Source organism: Oreochromis niloticus, linkage group LG20 (genome assembly GCF_001858045.2).
Source record: "Oreochromis niloticus isolate F11D_XX linkage group LG20, O_niloticus_UMD_NMBU, whole genome shotgun sequence".
Lineage (NCBI taxonomy): Eukaryota > Metazoa > Chordata > Actinopteri > Cichliformes > Cichlidae > Oreochromis > Oreochromis niloticus.
In genome coordinates, this window is record NC_031984.2 from 16269246 (window position 1) to 16295324 (window position 26079).

The following is a 26079-nucleotide window of genomic DNA, read 5'->3' on the forward strand; positions in this document are numbered from 1 at the left end:
TGTGTGAAAACCCTGGAGGAACCCATCCATGGGATTAATAAAGTTTTATTTAATCTAATCTAATAACTTTAATCTCAGCCAAACCGATTTACTCAGGAACAAATAAAACACTAAAAAAGCCAAACATTAACATTTTTAAGTTATCTAAGTGACTTATACATCTTGTTTAACCTGAGAAGCGAAAGACCGCGGGAGGTCTCGCCAGCTCTAGTGACCCTTGAACCCCCGGCTAGCTATCGATCTGGTCGATAACAGACGTATCCGAAAACGTCGGTGCACTTTTGCAAATATGTGATATCTTGATAAACCAAGCAGATATTTGAAGTTTACACACCTACATTCTCGCCTGAAAATATGTTAAAAGTTTATTTTGTGACCCAGAAAGCGTAATAAGAGTAATATTAAAGCTAAGTAGCTGCCGCCATTGTTGGAAACTGGAATTGGCTGGGCTGCGCTATGAATTCTGGGATATGGTGGGCCACGAATACACCTGACCGATCCTTCAAATTCGGGCGCATTTGTTGGCCGCGTTTGGAGCAGCCTTCGAATTGGGACAGCCTTCGTCGCCTGGCTGTGACGTAATCGGTCTACAAATGTGGCTTCCGAAGGATCCGGCCTAGGTTTTGGGACACAGCTACAGTGAGTGATTACTGTGAATATAATTAGCAGGTGAATCAACAGAGCGTGTGCTGTGGATGATGCACGTGAAGATTGCACTATGAAATAAGACATTATTTATAGTTTTTTTAATTAAATTGGCTATGCAGATAAGCTACACAAAAACACCATTGTGTGCTGTAACAGGTACAGGAAATTATACTCTACTGCAGATAGAGCCAACACCAAGTGTTAATGGTTTCAGAGGTAGTGCTTCAGTGATCAGGGAGTGTTCAGAAAAAACTATACTGCAAAACATTTTCCATTTTCTACTTTGGCCATTCAGCAATTCACTTTGAGCAAAACTCTGACATTAAACACTTGACCAAAGAATTAAACCTGTGGCAGTGATTAGGAAAACACATCTACTCCAAATGAAAAATGCACCTTGGCAAACAACGCACACATGAAAACATGAATGTGAACGAGCTTTAGCATTGCAAATATAACCCTGGTAGCTCATCTCTTTTTAAAGATAAAGTTGCAAAATATAAGAATATGAGAGAAAAATGGTAGCTGTGTGTCCTTTGAGATCACTTCAGTCCATCCACTCTCATCCCTTACAATATTACAGCACAATCACCATTGTACTGTAGTATTTTTTGTCTTTCATTTTGTAATAACACAATTATTTGTAATTTTATTTTTTAAATATATTCTTGATATTCTGGATAGTCTTCACAGAGGCGTGTATGACAAAAATTAAAAAGTGTACAAAGAAAGCAGGGCTTTGTCTAAAATATGTCACTGTGTTATTACTGCTTAATAAAGTATTCCAAAGTGTGTATGTTTTTGTTGGCAAAAAGCCCCTTTTTCAACAAAGGATTGTTTTCAGTGTTTCATTATGTCCTTGTTATCTCCAAGTGTTTTGACAAGGAGTGTGTAAGTCCAAGCTGAAACTTAAATGACATTTCTTGTTTTTTAAGGACTATGTTTCTTTCTCTCTCCAAGTAAGGAAACACTTCATGTCTCTACTATTTATTTATTTATCAGTTATTTATACCTTTACTGTATTACTGTGATCTGCTCTTTTTGAGTGCACCTGGTCAGTAACCTAAAGAGTTTAGAGACCAGTGTGCTTTACATTTTATTAGTGGATGTGGAAATTGAGTATATCCCTGTTCTATGTATGTTGCTGCTAAGTGGTCATCTCTGTATGTCTGCAGACTTTCCCATTGGTTGAATTTTATATACAAATCTCTTCTTCGGCTGCTTCTTTCCAATCTGTTTGCATATATGTGTAAAAAGTACAATCAGCACAGCTCTCACAATATTTTACAAATGTTTGTCCTGAGAATCAGAAGAATTTTAAGGGGGAAAAGGCTTTTAAATATGCTTGTCCTGTTTCAAGGACTTGAAATTGTCAGGACTGGTAATGAGTTTTCAATCATTTTAAAGGATTGAGTAAACAGTTCTTTTGGCAAGTGTTGCTTTTTTTCTTCATGTGTAATTGCACATGGATCAGATCTTTGTATTTAATTGCCTTTATTGAATGTCAGTTGAATTGTTTCTTAACGCGTGTAATAATTGTTGCAATTTCAACCTTAGATCTCTCTGAAAATTGCATTTTTATTCTGAATGAGACTGCATAAATAAAAACTATGATAAAGGTATTAAAATCATAATAAAATAGGGGGCAAAGCAGGAAAGTTCTTTGCAATCCTCTTCATTCCAAGGTGAAATGTTCATTCAGAGGCAATCATTCATTTTCTAGTAACTTCCTCTACTACAGTATGCCAACTGCATACTGGAGATAGCGCTTCTGAAGGATAACTGCATGAAAACAAAATGAGGCATACAATAATAAATTATGGCTTCAAGCTGAAAAGGATATAGGCCAGCTGGATGAATGAGTCCCTAAGGAAATGAACAAGATCATCATTATTTAATCTCATACTGGCATCCAGTATTGAAGAACAATAGGGTCGGTTTAATGTAGCAGAGAATATACATCACTGAAAAGAACATAACTGTAAATGATTCATGTGAGTCCAGTTCTCAAGTGAGTTTGTTCTAATCATTATCAATTTTGGTGCTGTAAAAGTAGGTGTCCTTAACTGGCTGTGTGGAGATGTTTGCTATAGTTTGGGTATTTAGGGCCAGATTTACTAACGTGTTGTGCAGTGCAAACTGGGTTTTGGTGTAAAAAAGAAGAAAAAAGTTTTTGCTATATTCATAAAGAGAGTGTAGTGAAAAGATTACATGCAAGAAATGGGAACTCAGAAATTGTTGCAACTGACCCTGTTGCAACCCTGTGGCACATGTGGCTAACACCTTGGCATTGCACCTTCCTAATGAAACCAACATATTTCAAAAGGTGCAATTCTGAGATTGAAGGCAAACCCTCTCTGTTTCCACTTTACGTTGCAATTTTGGCCATTTCTTTAGCACTCAGCGAGTAGTTGGTGAGCGTTTGCAGTAAAGTCAGCATCTTTAACTAAGGATGACCACAGTAAACTGCAAGTGACCAAAGCAATCAGATTGAGGTTTTCAGTGCAACATTGTATTCTTCTTTGAGATCAAGTTCACCTAGCAACTGCTAGCAACCTCCCACAACCACTTCCCAACCGGTCAGGGAGTAAACATTTTCCTAGCAACCAGTGAGCACCAGGCAGTAGCTAACCAGTCGCTAGGTAGGCCTGCATAACTGGGGCATAAGGGGTGTCACAGCAATTTTAACATATACACACCACATATAGAAGATGATAAAAAATAAATGTTGAAAAGTGAACATAGAATTTACATGCAAATCATATTCTGTTATAATACTTCAGTAACGATCAGTAATGAAACCAATAATCAATAAGTTCTTTGATAGATTAAAATTAACAACACAGGCATAGAAGGTTGCAGAATCTCAGCATGTAATATCAAAACCCTGTGTATAAAGAAGAAAGAAGGCAAACAATTGAAAACTACATTGTTACCAAAGATGATTAAAGCAGTAATTTCTTCCAAAACAAAACATCAATTTATCTGTTATCAGGTTGCCTCTTGTTGGCATGTTTTAATTATGAGCAACACTAATGCTAATTCAATCATGTGTGCAATAGCTCTTCCCTAGATAATTTTATTCATTGTGAATCGAGCATTTCACTCAGGAAAATGTGATGTCGTTTATTTAAGCTGTCCTTATCACAGTAGCGAGCAATATTAAAGCACAGTGTTGCTGAGAAGCAAGATTTGTAGAGTTAAATGTATTGTCTGTTACATGCAGCATATATATAAGAACAAATAAAGCAATTTACAGTATTATAAACAACTCAAGAAAGGCTGGTATTGCTAATCTTCAAAGGTACGATTTAAATTTTGTTTTTGTTTTTTTCGGAGAACAAAATATTTTACCCTCATTTTTAGAAGCTTGGGGTTCTTGGGATTGATGTATAAATCAATGACTGATTCAGCATTATTGCCCTAAAAAAGTGTTCCAACTGCATAATGTTGGAACACAAAAGTTAAAAAATATGCTATTTGAATAAATAAATGAAATCAAACTCTGTCTTTAAAACACCCAAATAGTCTTCTTCATATATTCATGTACAAGCACATATGTTTTTGTATACTTATTTCAAAAATGTTACTAGTGTTAGAAGTAGCTGACAATGTATCCTGTGCAGATTTGGTTCCTGAAGAATAAACACCCAGGTCAAAGGTCAAACTCTTTTCATCAAATAAATGTGGTTTGTTGCCTGAGAGCGACGCCATGCCATAGAGAGCTAAACACCACTATTCCAAAGACTCAAGACTTGCAAATTCAAATATGTGCAACTGTTATCCCCCTGCTGCTGTCTTTGATATCAGACTCAGGGGATCAGTGAATGAGAAACAGTCATCTGTTTTCCAAATAACGTCAGCAGAAAAGCTGGACTCTTTTGTGTCCAGCTCTCTTAATCACTTTTCTTTCCACAAGGGGATTCAATGATATGTGAGAGCTGTGTGGATGTTTTCGTTTCTACAAAATTTTCTCTTTGTCTCATATTTCTTCTGACTAATCTCCATCATTCTGCCCTCAACTCGATGCTTCTGACAATTTCAGTTATAGGATTTCTCTCATCCTACACTTGTCCTTGCCTATTTGTCCCAGCCTACAATCCTTTTATAACATTTCCACCTCCCTTCGTCTCCTTGACAATTTTGCCCTCGCTCTTTGTTGTTGAACTGTGTGTCTGTACATGTAATTCGTGAAGACTGTAAGTTCCAGTTGTGTGACAGCAAGGCTTAAGCTGTCCAAGACGTTCTCTACAGTGATTAGCTCCAATTCCACAACTCGGCTAGAAGCTGACAATCATGTTATGACTTTCTTACATTTTATTGCACTTTCCCCTTTTCAAACTAATGGGGCCGAGCATGCATTCCTGTCTCGCTGTACATCCCTCCCCTTTCATTTTCTCATTTCAAGTGTCTCTGCCTTGACATCATCTTCTCAGACTGTTAATCCAGTCTTGCCCCTTGTACCCCTGACATTGCCGCGAGAAGAGCAGATTGTAAAAGGGAGGAAGTGGGTGGTGACGTAAATAGTCACAAAGACAGGCAGACGCGGTGTCATGTGAAGGTCTGTTTTGAGTGTGTGTGTGTGTGTCTCTGTGTGTGTACAGTACTTCAGTTTTGAAGCATGTCACTTGTATGGAAAAAGGACAAGCTGAAGTCAAGACAGTTTTAACAGTGTTGATAAGAAGTCAGCAGAGAGTTATGTTTTCTGTTAGATGTGACCCCGATTTAAGGAAATGGTTTCACACTAAACTATCACATTCTGTAAGATCTTATGAACCTTCATATTTGTCTTGCACTACTTGATGCATTCGCATCAACTAGCTTTCAAATTCCACCCCTTCCAGGAAACTGTGTGCATTTCTTTTATTGCAATAGATGTTTGAATAGCCTGTTACACGTACCCAGCATGTCTGATTTTTATGGATACATGCTAGATGAAATGAAGTGTCATGGCTGCAAAAAAAAGAAGCACTTTTTTGGACATTCTTCTTAATAGCCTAAATTATACACAAAAGAGTTTGGACATTTGGGTTTATAACAAATATATGAAGTACAGCTTCCACTTCATTTGCTTGTTCTTACTGACAACAGCTAGATTTTTTTGTAATATTTAGTTCTAACCTAAATAATGTAGCCCAAGACCTGAAATGATCAACAGGGTGAAACAGGATCAGCTAATAATACAATAATATAATGACAGAGAGGTGGTGATATGATTTCAAGTAATCTCAATGGAAATTCCTGCTATTTATCTTACATGTCTTTGTGGTGTAGTTTCTTAGTTTCACTCATAAATAATTATAGATGTTTACAGGAAATCCCAGCTTTTTTCCTGATATTTTGCACTAAAAAATTGTATATATATTTGGATTATTCCTTCCTCCTGAAGAGTAATAAGTCATTGTAAGCTAAAAGATTGTGGTGATGACACAGTATTTCCTCCACTTGATGATTCAATTCAATTCAATTCAATTCAATTCAATTCAATTCAATTCAATTCAATTTTATTTATATAGCGCCAAATCACAGCAATAGTCGCCTCAAGGCGCTTTATATTGCACAGTAGATCGTACAATAATAGATACATAATAGATATGATGCTGTCCATCAGGCTTCTTATCAACCAAACCTGTAGATGGCCTGTCTTTATAGCTGCAGTACTTTACTGCAATAACAAATATTTACAACTCGTCCAAAGAACCAAAACAAACTTGAAAATGCTTTAAAAATGGATCACATCAAATTGTTAATATTTTAATAGAGAAGGTCTGTTAGTCTTTGAGGCCCAGTTATGCTGTATGTCATTATTTGATCTTTTCAATTTTGCCACATTCTTCATTTAAATGGTTCATTTTCTGAACAGACTGCCAACTGAAATATATGTTTTTGAAACCAGAGCTGCCAACACATTTATTAGGTCACATTTTTATTAAGACCAATGTAAATTTTAAATCATATGATGGAGAGTGAACAGTAACACCCAAGTGTTACAAATAAAGTATTTGTCCAAACTCACATTCTTTTTCTCCTATACCATAACCATCTATTTTTACTTCATAGTCAATAAAATCATTGGTACCTCCTTATTCATGACCCATAATCACAATCACAAACAACTCAGGCTGACCAGTACAGCAGTTTACCTCCCTTCAGACTATAGACATAGACACCCCCCCCCCCCCCCCCCCCCCCCCCCATGTCAAAATATCCTTGCTTTAGCATAAACTTTGTTCCAACATGTGATGTGTAGAGTATTTTTCATCATTTGCAAACATTTAGAATCAACTTGCTGATAGTCCAGCCATGATATGAAGTCTGAATACAAATGTCTGAATGCTGAATATTCAGTGTTTATTCATTAAGGCAAAAAAAAAACAAAAACAAAAAAAACCCCTTAATGGAATTTTGGCTTGGCTCCCATGTACACTTCACTTGTTGCAAATACTCAGAACTGCACATAAAATGTAGTGTGAAAGTCTGAGTGCACTACCAAGAGCACATTTATTCCATCACTCATTTTCAAATGCTGTGTCTTGGGATGTTTTGCTTTAGGCGAAACAGGAAAAGGGTATAAATATGCATTTGTTTGTTTTCATGTATGAGATATCCATTTGGATCTGCCTTGGTAGTGAAAAGTCATCAAACTTGAGTCAGGCTGAGATGAAGGAGAATGAGAAGCAGAAGATTTAAGAATTCTGTGGATTATTGAACTGATTCTGATTCAGCATCCATTCACTCTGGGTTCCTTAATACCTCTGTGTTAGCATGCTGACCATTTTCCTCATCACTAAAAACTGGAATCAGTTATCTGCCCATCATACAAAAATTCTCTGCACCTGATTATAAAACATGCAAAAGTTTGCAGAACTGGTATGACCCTGAGTGGATTAGAACCAAAATTCAAAATAAATGTAAATTTATGCACCCATTTATTGGTGCTATTAAAGCTATTGTAAACCTGGATAGACATTCCACACTGGATAAAGAACATCTCAAAGAAATCACTAAAACCCCCAAATTACCTTCTTTTTTTTAAGAATCTCTGAAAAACCAATTTGTATATCAATCAACTTTTTAGTTCCTAGCTTGGTCCCGGACTCCCTGGTTACCATCCCTCTTTTGGTTTCTCTCCACCCATTTGCCAAGAATTGGTGTCTTTTTTTCCCATTTTTAGTTTTATTTTAGTATTATCTTCTATTCCACCTTCAAATTGCACGACCCACTGTCCGTCAAGGTTCAGTTACAGCTGTCCGTTTCAAAATGGGCCTGTAGTGTGTGGCAGGATTAGACCCTTAGTGTGGTACCTTCGGGTAGCCTATGCTGCACATACACTATAACCTTCTCCAACTTGCTCTGTGTTCAAGCTCCAGGCTGAAAACCATTACCATTTTCCACAAATAGGAATGCAGTGGTTTTCTTTCCCCATACATAAGACAATACGTTCTATTACTGTCTCATCATTTCCCAAAACCTTATTCCAAAAGCCTTCCATGTCATTTTTAGCAGAAAACAGATGTGCACAAGTGCTCTTTTGGGGACGCAGTGCTTTATTGTTGCTCAGTGTTCTCACGATTACTGACATATGAACATTAGCCAATATGAGACAGGCTTGTAGTTGCTTGTGAACTCTTTCTGGAGTGACGTTTGATCGTTCATGAAGAGCAGAGCAATAGTCTTGAATTTCCTTCATGGGTATACCCTGTCTAAGTGGAATATTTATCAACTACCTGACCAGCCTACTCCTTTTCCTCCTTCATGATATGAAGCAAAGATCAAATTTTATTAGAGCCTTTTTTCTTATGTAAAAATTGTTTCCTACAAACAGTTGTCACCTGTGCCATTGAAAATAAGTAATTCTAATTTAACCAAACATACTTATAAATCTGGGATTCACTTATTATGGCCCTTTGCAAACAATAAGTGTATAATTATTTTTCTTAGGTAAATGAACAAGTGTAATGGTTTCATGTAATTTGATTAATCAGGTTCTCACAATTAACTTTTAGGACTTTAAAATATGATGTTTCAGGTCATATTTCTATTTAATCTTAAAAAACGAATAAAAAGGGAAAAGGCGAAAAATCGTATGTCACAAAACAAGATGTTTTTGATTGGCTGGCTTGAAAATACACATCAGCTGATGTAGTAACTACAGCTTGTCGCATATTACATACAGCAGTTTATGAGAAAAAATCTAATTAAATACTGAAATTGAATAAATGGATGGACGGATGGATGGATGGATGGATGGATGCAAGGATGGATGGATGGATGGATGATGCATGGATGGATGGATAGACTGACGGACGGTACATGTAGAACAGGAGACACATACACACACACTCAACACATGCATATCTCAATACTTATGCAAATACAAGAGCAAGTGTTTACACTTACACACAAACTGGAGCAGGACTGTATCTACTTACAAGTTATGCTTGGCCACATAAGGGCCACATAAAATTGAATTAGAAAACCCACACAAGAAATCCCTGGCTCTTTGAAGATAAATTCTAGTGTGAATGGTTATAGGGATTTATACACAAGCAGCTCAACTCTTAACCCCAGGTGATTTAACTTGCCTGTGCCCTTCAGTACAGGTGAAGTAATTGAGTAAATAGACAGGCTATGAATATATTTCCATCTTATCTCCGCCCACAAATTCCTTTAGAAAGCTTACCTCAGCAACTTGTGTTGGTCACAATGAAAACTGTATTGGCAGTGGGTCATGCTGTGTATGCACATCTCTGCCTGCTTTTCAAGATAAGAGTGATTATGAAGTGAAGGGTGGCATCGGATTTCTGCACCATCTTCTGTTCTCTTCTCTAGTCTTTGATGAGACTGCGCGAATTTTCTGAAGGTTTCAAAAAGAAGCAGGGGGAAGCATTAAAGCCACTTGCCTATTCTTCTGTAGAATCACAATATGCAACCAAAAGACTTTTGGTTTCTTGAAGGATAGCAAGAAAAATAAGTTACAAGGGTAACTTTTTGGCACATCCGATGGATGCATGACCAGGCTAACATCTGGAGAACTGAAAGGACAACCCAGCACTTCAGCAGCATGCCTGTAAACATACTGAAAAAGAATTACATGACTCATCAGACCACGCTCACTGTCTTTCATTGATCTATGGTCCAGTCCTGATGTCCATCACAAGCACATTAAAGCGTGAAACGAAATAGTTTGCAGTATGCAGTTTTGGCGTTCTTTTCCTTGGGCACCAATGTCCCCACTGTTGCTTCATCAGTTGATCTTCCTTGGACCACTTTTGGAAGGTATTTAGCATGAAAATTAGTAGCAGCCCCCAACATGACTTGACCCATGTAAAGTCACCTTAAGTTACAATCCTTATCCATTTTTCCTGCCCTCCAACACATCAACTTCAAGGAATTCTTACTTATGTGGCTGATATGTTCCCACTTTCAGAAAGTTGGTAAAAGAGAGTTACATTAAATACAGTTGCAAACCCATTTCATTTTGTCACTGAATTTTAATGACTGTCTGATATAAATGATGAAATATGCTTGATATGGCCTCCTATTTACACAGTGTTGATCAGGGTGAACTATTTTGTTGTTGTGTTCAATACTCCAAAGATATCAGTATGTAACATTTTAATGGAGATATTTTTGCCGTAGTGTTTTTTGCTTTGTTTTTTTATGCCTGAGGGTGAAAACACATATTCTCTGTGTTTTTCTTCCTTTTTATTATACCTGTCTGTTTTTCCATTTTTGTTCTAGATGGGAAATGCCTCCGAAACATTTCTGCTCATGTCTAAAATATCAAAAGACAATGACTTCATCATGGGAACTCTCTACACCATTTTTGGTGAGTGATTTATCCCCCTAAGGTCAATCCTTTTAATGTGGACTCAAATTCTTTAGCTCTTTACATTATATTGCTCTGTGTCCTAGGTGTGCTGTCGGTGCTTGGGAATGGCATCCTGCTGTTTGTGGCCTATAGAAAGAAGTCCTCCTTGAAGCCAGCAGAGTTCTTTGTGGTAAACCTGTCCATCAGTGACCTGAGCATGACCGTAACCTTGTTTCCACTTGCAATACCTTCAACCTACACACACATGTGAGTGACAATTCAGGTTTTCATCAGTCTTTTTAATTTCATCTAGTCCTCTTTTATGTCATCTTCACATTTTTTATCTTCATGAGAGACAAGGACAGAAGGAAAAAGATAGATGAAGAGTGAGGTTAGAGGAGTGGTTTGAAAGGCAAAGCTGTAGCTGCCGACAAAAACCAGGGCTTTAATAGACTGAGCAGTAGTTTACGACATGCATTAAAAGACAAATTAAGGTTTTGTAAGCAGATGCTTGCAGACATAAATGTATCACATTTGATTGTTTGTGGATACAAGAGATAAAATATAAATAAATGCATTTTTAAAGGATTTTATGATTTTTCCATTTGTATAAAATGGAGGTGGAAATATACTATCATGCTAGATTTGCAACACATTAATGGTATATTTGATATTGTCACTTAAATCTTTCAGAGCAATGTATTCAGTGTCTTCAACAATCAAAATTTGAAAAAAATCCTCCACATTTATGAAAATGTTGATATTCTAATTTTGAGATCATTTTTGCTTGTAATTCTTGCTGTGTGCTCATAGCATAGACCTTGGGAAGAAGCAGTAAGCGATTTCTGACTTTTTGGCCAGAGTTTTGCCTCTGAGGCTTTACAAGGTTATTGAGCCCAACTGCAGCCTGAAAGGATGACTACAGATGCTACTCAAGGTTGTAAAAAATGCTGAAAAAGACACAAGTAGCATAACAAGGCCTGGAGTAGTGCAGATGCAAAGCCAGCATTCTCAGTTTAACTCTATGTGAAGGTTCCAGGTGTATGATTTTAAGCAGTATTTGTGCAAAAAAAAATAAACAATGCAAATGTCTTTTTAACTCCACTGTTATTGAGCTTTGGACAATAACATGTTTCCTATTTTTGTAATATTTTCTTTTTGTTGTACTGATAAAAATGTTTTAGATAATGTGGAAAGCATTTATGTCTCCTTTGTTCATGCATCCTACATACTACCTTTGTCTGTCTTCTGTCTCTTCCTATGATTGTCTGCCTGCTGTCTTATTTTCTGACCATTTGCTGCTGATAGCTGTCATATGCACCATTATTGGGTCAGAGTGCTTCACCGCATGCTACAGTTGAATATGACCCAGGAGACCAGAAAATGTATTGCAGTCTCATTGACTGAAATTCACCAAAGGGAATTTGCAGGCAAACCCTCACTTAATATCACGCGGTAACACATGTTCTGTTTTCTTTCTCTCTCCATTCAGGTGGTTGTTTAATAAGACAGCCTGTACTGTGTATGCCTTTTGTGGTGTTTTGTTTGGCCTGTGCAGTCTGACCAACCTAACGGTGCTCTCCTGTGTCTGCTGGCTCAAGGTCTGCTGTCCTAACTACGGTAACAACACCAGTTTTTAATGCTTGACATTGCGATTCAGAATAAAGTTGTTATCATAATAGTGAAACAATGCACTATTTTAACACTAAGGAATTTAGTGACCCGCGAGAATGACCCAAACTGAGGCAATGAAGAAAATCAAAGACATGGTTGTTTACGGTTATTGTGAAACCAGTGAAATACGATTCTGTGAGAGTCACTTTAATGGCATGTGTGATCCCAGTGAGTCTCCTTGAAATGTAATTCCATTATTGGTTGTTTTCCATGAATGATCTACAAAAACCTTTTAGCAAGTTTTCAGGTGTTTTCCATTTAACATTTTTACATTCTGCAACTCATTATGACTCACAGCCAAACTTATGCTCACTCACTCACATGAGCTACTTTGCTGTGTCAAACTGTTTCTGTATGGGAGTTCTCAGTCTGCAGTTGGTATAAGATGCAAGTGTCCCTGCCTCTTTCCAGTATCACTTCACAATAATTATTTCATGATGCTTTATATTGTAACTAAAGACCCTACAGTATTATTCCAAGGACCCCCAACAATCCAACTATCCCAGCAGCCACTTGGCAGCAGTGGGAATGAAGAACTCATTTTAACAGGAAGAGATATCTGGCAGACCCAGACTCAGGGAGGGAGAGCAATCTGCTGTAGCCATTGGGGAGTATGAGAAGAAGAGAGAAAGAAAAGCATAGAGAGACAACATATACTCCCAACACATACACATTGCAGTGCATCAAGTAATATCCTTTTGTTAGATGCAGATAACATCACAAACAAACCCAGACGGTGTTTTGTTTTGTTCTTTTATTGTTGTCGTTGTTGTTGTTGTTTTTTAAGTGGCTGCCAAAGCAGCACCATTATTGGATGTTACTAGAAAAAGTCTGCATTGAAAGGAGTGGTGGTGGAATATGCAAGTTTCTTGTTTATACTCCTTTTGGATATTTGAGTTTGGAGCTTTGGCTTTGTTTTAACCGTTTTATTTGTTTCATTTGTGGCAATTTTTATTCTCACCTGACTCACTGATGCCTCACATCAAGAAGGTCCTGAGTTCAATTCCACCATCAGGTCAGGGCCTTTCTGTGTGGAGTTTGCATGTGCATCTCCCTGTGCTTGCGGGGTTCTCTCTGGCTTCTCTCACAGCCCAAAGACATCCAATTATTGGGGTTAATTGGTAAATCTAAATTGATCATAGGTGTGAATGTGAATGGTTGTCTCTACGTCTTAGGTCTGTGACGGACTGGAAACCTGTCCAGGCCCAGGGTGCCTCTTCTCCTAAGACAGCTGGGATAGGCTCCAGCCCTGAATTGGATTGGGTGGAAGAATGAATGGATGGACTTAACTCATTGGTTAGGTTGTGTTGTATAGAGTTCTTCCTTAGGCAAAGATAGAGAAAATAGGCTTTGGCACTGGAAATTACCTCCATGCATGTTTACCCCTTCCATTAAAATGATATGCAGGAGTCTATTACAATTATGTGAGTGAGAGGTTTGTCTCACTGCAGCCTAGACTGTGCACATAAGGCGCTGACAAAAAATGACACATGGAGCATATCTGTGAGATGCTACCAAACTGACACAACATCAATGTTTCATGCGCTTGGAATGAGACCAAGCTGATGCATCTCTCTTTTTTTTTCCTGTTTCATTCCTGCACATTTAACAGATATTTCTTCTTTCTTCATTGAATGACATGATGAAATACATTGTTCTATTCTTGTTACAGTTTAGGATGAACAAGTCATATCTGATACCCACATTTGGCCTCTTAGCCACTAAATACCTTACCTTATTTATTTGACTTGGTCAAAGAATCAAAAGGCTGGCTGTAGCTTAGGAGTTAGAGCAGGTTATCTACTAATCGTATGGTTGGTGGTTTGATCCCTGGCTGCTACATCTTGGTCTGCATTTTTGTTGATCTATAGATTCATCAGAATGTGAATGTTAGATAGAAAGGACTTAAGGATAGAAAAAAGTGCAAAAACCAATCTATTTACCAATTGTTCGCCTGGAAGTTGGGAAAAATTTATCTGTGATCCTGCCACATTCACGTAACCAGTAGTTATTTCCATTTACTCAATAGTCACTTGAAATCGCCAAATGGTCTCTGGTCCAAATTGCTTCCAGTGTAGATATAGCTGAATTCCAGCTTAGCTCTAAGAAGACCAAGAAAAATTGCTGTTGCAGAAGGTTTTTTTTTTCTTATTCTGTATCATACATCCCCAAAGGTTCTGTTTGATATGTATATGTTTAAATTATGAATAATGTGACATTATTCCTGACACTGACAGTTCTCAGAAATGTCCCTTTTAATCTCATAATCTAACTCTATAACTTTCTCATATAGATGTGAGATTCTGTGTTGTACAACCATCTACTGTGTACTGTAACACAGTACATAAGTTTAATAAATGAAAAGGTCACCTGTCCAGGGTGTACTCCTCCTCTCACTCTATGGTAGCTCTAGCCCACATTTTTTTTAAAAGTACACATTTAAAAACAAACTTGGCACTTAAAAAATATAATGAATATTCTTTTATTGACAGTAATTATTTTGAAGTTTGGCTTTGCCCATATTGATCTTATTTAATAATGATGTTTGTTGCCCCCCCCCCCTTGAAGGCCAAATCCTTGATTCTGGAAAAAGAAACTAATCAAAGTACACCAGCAACTCAAGAGCTCATTACAAAGTATAAGGGGGCATGCTGCAGTAATGTTAAGTTTCAAGGCTTTAACATCTTGCAGCTGCATCATATTTATTGAAGAAGATGTTTTCAGATGTTCCCCATCTTTAAACATGTATTTTCCAACAAGGTCTTATACTTGAAAAATACACAGTTATTCACAATTTATTGGCTGCATGCTTAGCTACATTCTTGTAGGGATTACTAATAAATTCAAAGTTGTGTTGGTCTTACAGAATAGTACAGTACTGAAACCCGAGTCGCTTCATCAGTTGATCTTCCTTGGACCACAGTGCATTTAAATTTTAACACTTTAGATGTGATTGAAACTTTCAGCTTTAATTTAGAGGGTTTAACAAAAGTATTTCATTAACTTATTATTCCAAATGTTCTACTTCAGATCAATCAACTTTATTAAAAATTTGAAAATTTCAATAAAGTTCGAAAATTTGAATTTGAAAATTTGATATTGAAAATTCTAGTGAGATATTTCCACTGGAACTCTCAATAAACAATCCCAAGAGTTGTCGATGTAAGTGACAGGGGTTATCTATAGGTTGAAAAATCTAAATAAACCGTCAGATTTATTCTCCTGAAGCAAAGGCTTCAATGTTAGGTATATTTTTTTAAAAGAAGGAATACACTGCCCAGCTCAACAACCAAAAGGCATGAAAGACCACAGAGGAGAACTAAAGTGCGTGATGACAGAATTATTTCCATGGTTAAGAAAAACTTTTCCGTCTCCACAGTAGTTTGCGTGTCATTGTCAAGGTTTATAATCAAGATATGTCTATAGTCAATATATGTCTTCATGACTAGATAACAAGATGGTTACCTCAAGGTTTAAATTAGTGGTTACACTGAAGATTATGAAGGCCAGAAATAGCTGTACTATTTTAATGGTTTTGTTAAGCCCCTTGAATTAAAGCTGAAAGTCTACGCTTTTGTCACAATTTATTTAATCATCCACTCTGGTGTGTACAAAAAAATTATAACACGAAATGTGTCATTGTCCGAAAACAACTAATGACTGCAGCTTTAGCAGCAAGAAAGGCTTCTATAGATGACTTGATTGAATCTAAATAATTTTAATTAATACATAAAGGTTTTTGTTTCCTGTCATTCATCGTGTGTTTTAAAATGTTAGTTGTTCACATCTGCATTATTACCACTTCAGATCAGTATGATTTGTTATAGAAAAGCTGGTGATTATTCTTAGAAACTGTAATGAATGTAACATTTCAGTTACCTAAATATCATGAAATCATCAAAGGCATCTTTATTCTGGGTTAAAAATCAAGGTGTTGATTCCTTGATCTCAACCTTTCAACATTGTTTCCCACGCTTGTCTGAAAGCTCTTTTACTTCAACTACGATGGTCCTTACATGTTCACTTTTAAACCTCTTCACAGTTTCTTTATTATTTATCTGTATTAGCTTAACTCAAGGTCTGCTTCGTATTCATACAAGTACTTAAGGTAATCATAGAGTTGGCTGCACAACAACAACAATAATAATAATCTAAGTTTCTTCTTCAAAGCATCAGCTCTTCACATAGGTTATAGTGAGTAATTTTTTCAATATATACCAATAGACTCTTAGATCATCTGCTCTCAGTGTTATTGCTATGCGAAGCTTCACTAATCATACTTCTGCTCACCTTCTTTTATTTGTGTCTTTGCATCCATACTCTAATCTCAAGGTTAGGAGCTTTAGATAAAATTCATAAAAAGAATGAGATTTTTTCCACTCACAACTAAAAAGGTTCAGCTATTTGCTAATTAGCAGCAGTAAAAGAGTAAAACTAGACTGATTATTGAAAAAAAGACCAGATTTAGAAATTCTAAAGTTTTGAAATTAAATTCTAAAAACAGGAACAGAATTAAGGAAGAGAAACATTTATTGCAACATTCATGTTTGTGTAGTTGAGTACAAACCAGTTAAGATTTCAGTGTGTCATATATATTAATTATTCACAGTTAGCATTTTGTTTTTAATCCTGGATTTTACCTCTGTAGTTCTCACCATCATGCTGGCGTTCGTACTGCTACAAATCTGACGGTAATATGGTGCCCTTTCCTCTTGAAACCATGGAAACCAAGAGTTTTATGGGGCACTATAAACTGGGGGAAATTCTGCTGCTGCATTTCTCCACAAAATGTTAAAAAGTACAGTTACATTTTGTGGGCTCTGAGGATTTGTTGTTCTACACCGTTGTCCATGACTAAGCCAAACCAACACAAATAGCTGATTCTGGGTCAGTGTAACATTTCAATACATTGTTAGCGCACACTGTAAAAAAAATTGTAATATAAAAGTATTTTACTGTGTATTTTACAGTTTTGTACTGTTTTTCTAGAATATCATTAAATTTACATAGACTGTGATTTTACATTTCAAATGTAAATTAACATAAAATCACTGTAAATGTAATAAAACATAATTTTCTTGTTTTTTAAATGTATTTGTCTGTACATAAGCATATTTAGATTGTTAAAATACATTCACAAATGTATCATAATTTCATAAATATGTGTCCGTTATTTGAAAGATTGAACTGTTAAATTCAAATGTAATGCTATGGAAAAATATATAAAATGATTCTCATAAACTTTTTTTTACATCAAATTATTATTATTATTAGTGGTATTTAGGGCGATCGTGACTCAAGAGTTGGCAGTTCGCCTTGTAATCAGAAGGTTGCCGGTTCGAGCCCCGGCTCGGACACTCTCGGTCGTTGTGTCCTTGGGCAAGACACTTCACCTACCACCTACTGGTGATGGCCAGAGGGGCCGATGGCGCGATATGGCAGCCTCGCCTCTGTCAGTCTGTGCCAGGGCAGCTGTGGCTACAACTGTAGCTTGCCTCCACCAGTGTGTGAATGTGAGAGTGAATGAATAGTGGAATTGTAAAGCGCTTTGAGGGTCTCGAAAAGCGATACATAAATGCAATCCATTATTATTTAAGCTAACTGTATATTTCTGTACATTTAGGTATTATTATTCATATTGCCGCATTCATTGACCTTGTTTATAGGTAATTGCATTGTTTAATCACATTAAAATGTTCCTAATTTAATGTTTAAAAGCACTTGAAAAAGGCAAAATCCCATGTAAAATTAGGGCAACAAAGTGTATTGTCATTACTGAAAATAACCGTATTTTTATGAGAAAGTTATTTTCTGTTATTTTCTGGTATTATTTTGGCGCCTCAGCTGCCGGAATATTACTGTTTTTTTAGGATTTTTTTTTTTTTTACAGTGCATCCAAGAAGCACTGAATTCATGGTTGATAAAAGTTAATTTTCAAGACTTATCATTCACTTGTATGTGCTTCATTAAAGCATCCTTTTGTTTAATATTTGAAACTATGATAATCCAAAGCAGCACTTGACTATAATTTATATTTTATAATTCATAAATCATAATTTTAAAAAACACTGAATATGCAGTATAAATTAATTGATACCAGTTGAAAGAACCTGTAATTTAGTTTTAATTAGGAACCCTTATTACTATCCTCACTCGATGAATGGGTGTGCTGATTAAGTGCTAGATTTAAGCGATATTCTCATTTATATCCTTTGCACACTTGCCCATACACACTGCAGGGTTCACAGAACTGGGGGCTGACACATGCTGCCTCGATCATCTTTATAGTCCACTAGGTAAAACCCTGCCCAACAGGCATGTTCTAGTACTATAATATAATAGGAAAGCAGGTCAAGCTGTTCAAGAAACAAAATCAAAGCAAATGGGAAAAAATAGCACAGAGAGCACAAAACTAATGTAGTGCTGCCGGTTGAGTTATGAGATACAGGTGGAGATTATATACATCTAATGAAAAGTGTCCACTTACAATGTATGTTGTAGATATTTCAGGATTTGTCCTAACTTCACAAAGCTTGAATAGATTAGACATGTTTTTCATATTGTAGTTGGTGTAAGGATCGCTGCTAATAGGCACATTATAATTGAAGGCTGTGTTATGAAATAGCTCCTCTTGTCTGTTTTTCAGTGGCGCGCAGTCTTTAATGCAGAGAATAAAAGCCAAGAGACTACAAGCTTCACGAGAAAATGTGTTTGAAATGCAAATGAGCACAAATAATTACACTGTTATATATTTTTTCCTGCAAGAAACTTTGTTCAAATGTGTTGTTTTCTTGCCTTTATACACTGTTACACAGCCCTCCTAGTCAAACAAGCACACAAACAAAACATCGTGGATGTTTGGATCCAGACAATAATTGCAACCATGCAGTGACAGGAGTTTCAGACCAATTTGTCCCATCTGCTAGCAGAAGGTTAGACCAAGAATAAGTGTAATTTATTGACTCAGAGCAAGCCTCCAACATATTTGCTCCTCAGAAATCCTTGGCCTCATGCTACTTTATGTAAGAATGATTCTAATAGCTTCCAGTGGGCTAGACTATAAGCCCACTGGAAGGGAGAGTTGTGGACTTTCTTAGAAATAATAATTCCTTCATGTGCCACGTGGATAGCAGGAGTTCTGATTGGGAAAGGGATGGCCAAAATCAGATAAAAGCCATCTGTAATTGCTGACACAGTTGAGTGAGTGCCATGGGGCAAAATGACCTCCCCCCACCATCAGCTTGAACCGTAAAACAGGCTGACATCCTGCTGAAGGGGCTGTGTGGTGTCATGAGTAAGGTTTCCTCTGTTCTCATATTCAATTATTACCCCTTAAATCAACTTTAGAAGACTGTTGCCAGGGTTGTTTTGGCATTTTTTTCTGAGCCCCTTATTTGCTGGATGAGTGCAGTATAGTTGTAGTATGTTAATAAATCACAGTGTATCTTAAATGGAGCCTACTATATCTCCTTGATATCCTTATCTGTCAATAATCAATTCTAAAACTCTCTTTTCTCTTCTTCTCCCTCTGCCTTCTTACACTCTTCTTTAGGTAACAAGTTTTCATATGTCCATGCATGCCTGCTGGTTGCAGGCATCTGGTGCTACGCTGGAGTCTTTGCTGTCGGTCCCCTGTCGGGCTGGGGAGAGTACGGGCCTGAGCCTTATGGTACAGCATGCTGCATCAACTGGCATGCACCGAACTATAATTCTGCAGCTATGAGCTACATCATCTGTCTCTTCTTCTTCTGCTATATTTTGCCCTGCACTATAATTTTTCTCTCCTACACATTCATCCTGCTGACTGTCCGTGGCTCACACCAGGCTGTACAGCAGCACATGTCCCCACAGAACAAGATCACCAATGCACAAACGCTTATCGTTAAGGTACGTGCATTATTTTCTTTTCAAATGACTTATACTAAATATTATTTCCTTCATGAATTCATGTTGGCATCGCACATTATTTGCTGTGTTATCATGTCTATTTTTAGCTTTCAGTGGCAGTTTGCATCGGTTTCCTGACAGCATGGAGTCCATATGCTATTGTGTCCATGTGGGCAGCGTTTGGTAACTCAACAACTGTACCACCTATAGCTTTTGCTGTGGCAGCTATCTTTGCCAAGTCCTCCACCCTTTACAACCCTATCGTCTACCTGGCTTTCAAGCCCAATTTTCGCAAGTCCTTGTGTCGAGATGTGGCGAATTGCAGAAGGAGACTCTGTGGATGTTTGTGCCAGGGTGGCTCTGCAGAGAAGGGAATTTGCAGGCAGTCCCATCACAAAGAAGAATGCAACTCTACAAGGTTATCCAATGGGTTACCAGAGAACCACAGGACCTGCAGACACTGTCCTTGCCCAGAAACAGACAACGGTAATAGAGAAAATTTTATAGACTACAGTCCTCAGCAAACCGCCAGGATACTTCAAGGATCCGTACACAGTGAAGTGGCTGTCAGCCAGCTCTCCAATGAGATGCAGAGTGACTTCCTCTAGAGGAACAAGTGGAACTAGACAACAAGTCACTGTAAAAATGAAGTATGAAGCAAAAAGTGGCACGAATGAAGCCCAAATAACAGTAAATGCAAGTTGGGGGGAAAGTGAAAATGTAATCAAAAACAAAAATGGTAAGACTGATTAAAAAAAAAAAGTTTAAAACTACTTTCATGCCTCAAATATGTGATACTGCCAAAAAAAAAAAAAAAAGTGGTTAAAAGCCAATACAGGAGGATAAGCAAGCCAAACATTTCACTGGTGTGTGCATCAGCATTTTATCAGGTCAAATTAACAAGTGTCAGCAACTATCTGATCGGTTCGAGTGTAAACTCAGACTCAACTAACCAAGACTGAAGAGTCACCATGCAAGTCATTTTACGCTGGACTTGGAGGGAGGAACTGACGATGAAACTTCCTACTCCCTGAACCACATTTTATCTCTTTATTACGAGTACTGTATTTAAATATTATGTATTTATGTATGCCTCAAATTGAAGGACCACAGGGTTATTGTTGTTGTTGTCTTTGTTGTTGTATCTAAAATGAAAAGAGTGCTTTCACCTCATTGTCGAGGACAAATCAAAACCTCTACTCCTATAGTTAAAGTAAACACTTTGGGTGTTAATACAAAGCACTTAGGGAAAGATTTGGCTTGGTGAGCCACCTTTTTGTCCAGAAGGTATATCTGCAGGGAGGAGATGTTGTCTTCAATTTACATTTTTCCTAGTCACCTCTGTCCAGGCAAGAAGATCGTGTTGGAGTGGAGAGTGTCAGCTGTTTAGGCATTTCAGCCTTTTTTATAGTAAGCCCTTTTTCAGTGACTCAAAAGTAATTGGACTAACTAACATAATTTTATTGTTTTCAATACTTTGATGAAAATACTTTGCAGTCAATCATTGCCTGAAATCTAGAACATGGACGTCACCAGGTTGTTGATTTCACCGGTCCTAATGTTTTTCTGATATGTCCGTGTAGGTTCTCAGTAATCCAGGTCATGGTAGTCTAAGGAGATTGGAAAGAAAGCAACTGGACTTCTTTGTGAAGATCTTTCACCTGTCATCCAAGAGGCTTCTTCAGTTCTGAACTTCAGAACTGAAGAGGTGAAAAGTCTTCATGCAACATCTTCACAAAACTTAAAGAAGTTCAGCCACTTTCTTTCCAAGCTCCTTAGACTATCTCTCTGATAGATTTAATATTACTTTTTAGCCTAATGTACAATGAAAATATCGACATTTAGAGTGAACAGCTACCAAAAAGCATGTTCAGCAATTAACTCCAATTCTTTCATCAGTCTTAATTTGTCATGTAGTAACGATAGAACAGGTCTGATCTGGGCATGAAACCTTTTGACAGTAAATCGTCCAGTTACATTTGAGCCTCTAAAATTGAGGGACATATAAATTTGAAAAAAATACAATACAATAAAAATGACTGTAATTTCTGAACTTAAACTTTAGGTTATTGCAGTTACTTTTGTTAAACTTCTTGTCTGATTTAAAACTCACCGTGATGGTGTGCAGAGGCAAAATTGCCAAAAAAAGAAAACACTGTCCAAATACTTATGGACACTACCTGTTTGGGATCAGAACTACATATAATTCTGTCAGTGATTCTGTTTGGGTGGTTTTAGCAGTTTCTGAAGACCAGTTTGAAAGAGCAAAAAGAAATTTCTTTGTGCAAAATTTCTGCTGCAAATGAATTAGTATCTTTTATGACATTAACTCTGGAAAAGACACATTAAAAGGCTGATTGTTGATTTATTTATCTTGAATACCGAGCCTGGGATTATAAAATTGCCTTTGGGGGCAGAGCTGGATCATATTTTCATTCTTTTCAAAAGGAAGAAGGAAAAATAAATAAATAAAATGAAAAAAACAAAAACACCTGCAGCATTAAGAACTTAAAAGCTTGTTTTTCATATTTTGGGTTAGGATTTTTTTCATGTCACAGAAGCATCTCTACAATGAAGCCCAACTAGCCAAGGAAAAAGTGAGATGGTTATTTGGTTTAAAACAAGCATTTTAGGAAAACAAACTTTTTCATGAACTTTGGTTGCCCTAAGGCTTGGAAAGAGGCTTTAATTAGAGTACTAAAAAAATGTTGTCCTGTTCCACATTTCCACAATAAACAGGTTAGTGTGTTATTATTCCTGGCTTCACTGAGCACCAAACCTGTGAGACTAAGACCCAAAATTGTAATAAAGCTGAACGATCTTTTAATCAGATAACCTTTAATGGAGCTTGTTTGTGTGTGCATGAAAAGGGAGCATAGAAAAAATGTGTGGTTATTTTATTCTGTAGGTGAGTGTATTTTTCTAATGAGTGTGTGCAAATTTGCTTTCATGGGAATAGTAAGTGTGCAGCTCCAGAGACAAGAAAGGAGAAAAAAAAAGACTGAAATTGGCAGATTTAAGATGATCATCGAGCCATTTTAACAAAATGGGAGAAAATAGCCTGCCTGTGGATAGAACGCTTGCCTTTAGTATTTCTTTTGCTTGTTTTTAATGTGAGAGACACAAGGCATTGCCTCGGCACCCATCAACATTATTTTAATTTAAAAAAAAGCATAGTGAGCATAGATGAGGTTAACTGAAATGTTTGTCCAACAAGCAATTTTATAACCCCTCCCCCCCAACAGCATAGGCCATCAACTCAAAAGTACAAAACGACCTGCCATGGGCAAAATTAATTAGATGTGCTGGAGTGCGACTTGTGATTAACTGGCATAACTTTGATACCACGATTCCTTTCTTACAGAAAGGCTGAGACCGAAGACTGCAGTTCTGTGCAGTTTACACACACACACACACACACACACACACACACACACACACACACACACACACACACACACACACACACACAAACTACAAAAGCATTTCAGATTTTCTGCTTTCACTTTCAGTTTGGCATGAAATAATTAGCTTAAAGTCATGCAAAACAACCAGGTCAGCACATATGGTGTATTCTGCTGTTTGCTGCAATTACTCCTGTAGCCTCAGTCGGGACAGCTTATGGAGAAATGGATTCTAAATTACTAATACCACCTGAACTATAATACTCCACATGGGCTTTTCACAAGACACTTAGCCCTGGGGTTAGACGCTTGTTAGCTCAAGGCTTATTTCTCAGTTGTGAACTTAAGTTGGGTTCAGGTTGACATTAGCACTGCTCAGTTTGCTGAGGCTAGAACACTGATATGTGGGAGAATCAGCAGAATTATGTACTTCTCTTTTTGGTGTTGTGCATCTAACACTTTGTGTTGAGGTCTATTGAATATGAAAATGAATATGCACAGCCGCACACAATATTATTCAAATGTGGACGATGCCGTAAACAGCAGCTGCACAGTATTTCCTCACTTGCTCTGGCACTGTGCACAGGCAGTAAAGTGTATAACCTTGGAAGAGCCAGGAAAGAAAAGGAGGGGGGAGTCCGATTTTTTTTAAAGCAGCTTTAATAAAATTGTCCCAAAAAACACTGCCAAACTTATTAACTATTTCAAAATCCAGGAATTTTTAAAATATTAGCAGAATTCTTTCTGAAACACGTATGAGCACTGTGAATCCAGGGAGTCTGAAATAAATTAAAGTAAGTAAGTCATCCTTACTTATATATGTCGCAGATATGAATGAGTGCCACATTCACCACATTTAAAGAAATTACTTCTGCAAAGAAAAGACACAAGTTAGGGCAGAATAGTGATTAAATGTGATAACTCATTAAATATGTGACAGCAATACAGAATATGAGAGAGGTAGGTTGCAGAAGCGTGTCTCATAGTGTTGTAATTCTAACTTTTGTCTCGGTGTTAGGAATCACTTCACAGTGTTTTGACATCTGCTGGGACTCATCTATTACTTAAACCAGCTTTGCATGAATATGTTACTCAATCAGATCCACTACTGACTTTATGATTAGTTTAGTTTTATTTATTAGTTAGTCACAACTTATTAGTTTACTTAATATATCATTTCCTACAATATTCATTAACTACAAAGTCATTAAGATAAGGGAAGGCCATAAGTATGATTGTATCAATTTTGGTTATGCGACTAATCAAAGCCAATACGGTCAACACTTTCTGCATCACATAAAAACTCTCTCCTGCACCGACACTAAAGATCAGTCAGGAGGTACTTTAATGCGATATGATACTAGGTTGGTGCATCTTCATCCTCATGCAACACACCACCAACAGTGCAGCCTTTTGCGTTTTCTACTGCAGTGATGTTTTCTGGCTGAACACCAAGTGACAGCTGCTTCAGTTTCTAACGTGGGATAACCCCAGGCAACCTTCAGATCAGAGTTTACAAAGCCCAGATCTGTAGTATATGCTGTAATATAATTCTGATTGTTCTTAAAACTATTTTATGAGGTTTCACAAGAATAAAAGCAATGGAAAATCTTGAGTCTGACCATATCAAAAGAGTTATATACTTCAAGTGTTGCGATAAATTTAATCCAGACTTGTGAAGTTCAAGTTTGAGAATCTTTTGAACCTGGAGCTAACTGTGAAATGAGGTGAGGAACGCCTCGGGCCGTCTGGAGCTCGAGTTTATTTCAGCTGACTCATGTACATGTGAAAACATGTTGCAAAAACTTGCTCCCTTTGCAAAGACAAAACCAGGCTCTCAGTTGTTATTTTTTATGAGGATGTTGTAGACAACAACATTATCTTCAGCTTTTCATTTATATATCAAAGAGTTCCTGGATGTTCAGGGTTGCAGCTCATTGCTGTTTCTTGCTCCACAACCTTCAGGTTGAAAAAAAGTGACACAAAGCCTTTGAACTGTGTGCAGGATGGTATGGTAAACATTTCCCAGAAAGAAACAAATGATTGTATTTATTTTTCTGATATGTGACAAATGATGGTGGTTTCATAGTAAGTATAACATTTTGAAATGAGAAAAGTAGTATAAAAACTGAAGTGTGTGAAGTTTCCGCTTGTCATGCTGCAACCAAAGGTTACAGGCACCTTTACACTCACTGTCAAAGCCAAAATACTGTCTTGGACTGTCATATTTTTCTACCAATATGCAGGTTAACATAATAAAAAAGAAAAGAAAATGAAAAACAACATATCAAAGACTCGGCTTCAAGTCCAGTGCTTGATAGGCTCTGTTTTGCCCACAGTCTTTGGGCAAAAAAGGACGTTCAAAACAGGAAACATAACTGTGAAAATCTGATTCTGATGTCTATTTTTTCTATTCTGTTCTACTCTAGGAACAATTATTGCAACTACCTAGGTGTGCAATCTGTACCACTAGCCATTCTACCTGGGTAATCTACACTGACTTTACTCCTTCAAATAATATTGCATTGTATATATCTGACGTCAGGGATTTCATGTAGAGATTGTTTGCATGGATGAAGATAATACGTGTTTGTACAAGTGCCAAATTATGATGTATGTTATTATAAATATCAGTCAAAACGTGAAAGTAGA

At 37.0% G+C, this 26079-nt stretch overlaps 1 protein-coding gene across 3 annotated transcripts in view; it reads left to right on the plus strand.

The window, feature by feature from the left end:
• The window catches only part of opn7b (opsin 7, group member b), a 60386-nt gene extending 36878 nt beyond the window's left edge, over nt 1-23508 (plus strand). For all 3 annotated transcript variants that reach the window (XM_003438881.5, XM_025901767.1, XM_005448813.4), the window contains exons 2-6: nt 10393-10480; nt 10567-10729; nt 11955-12082; nt 19689-20023; nt 20131-23508. In XM_003438881.5, coding sequence (XP_003438929.1) covers nt 10393-10480; nt 10567-10729; nt 11955-12082; nt 19689-20023; nt 20131-20631 — 1215 coding nt within the window. In that variant the 3' untranslated portion in view covers nt 20632-23508. The remainder of the gene's footprint in view (nt 1-10392; nt 10481-10566; nt 10730-11954; nt 12083-19688; nt 20024-20130) is intronic.
• The last annotated feature ends 2571 nt before the right edge of the window (nt 23509-26079 follow it).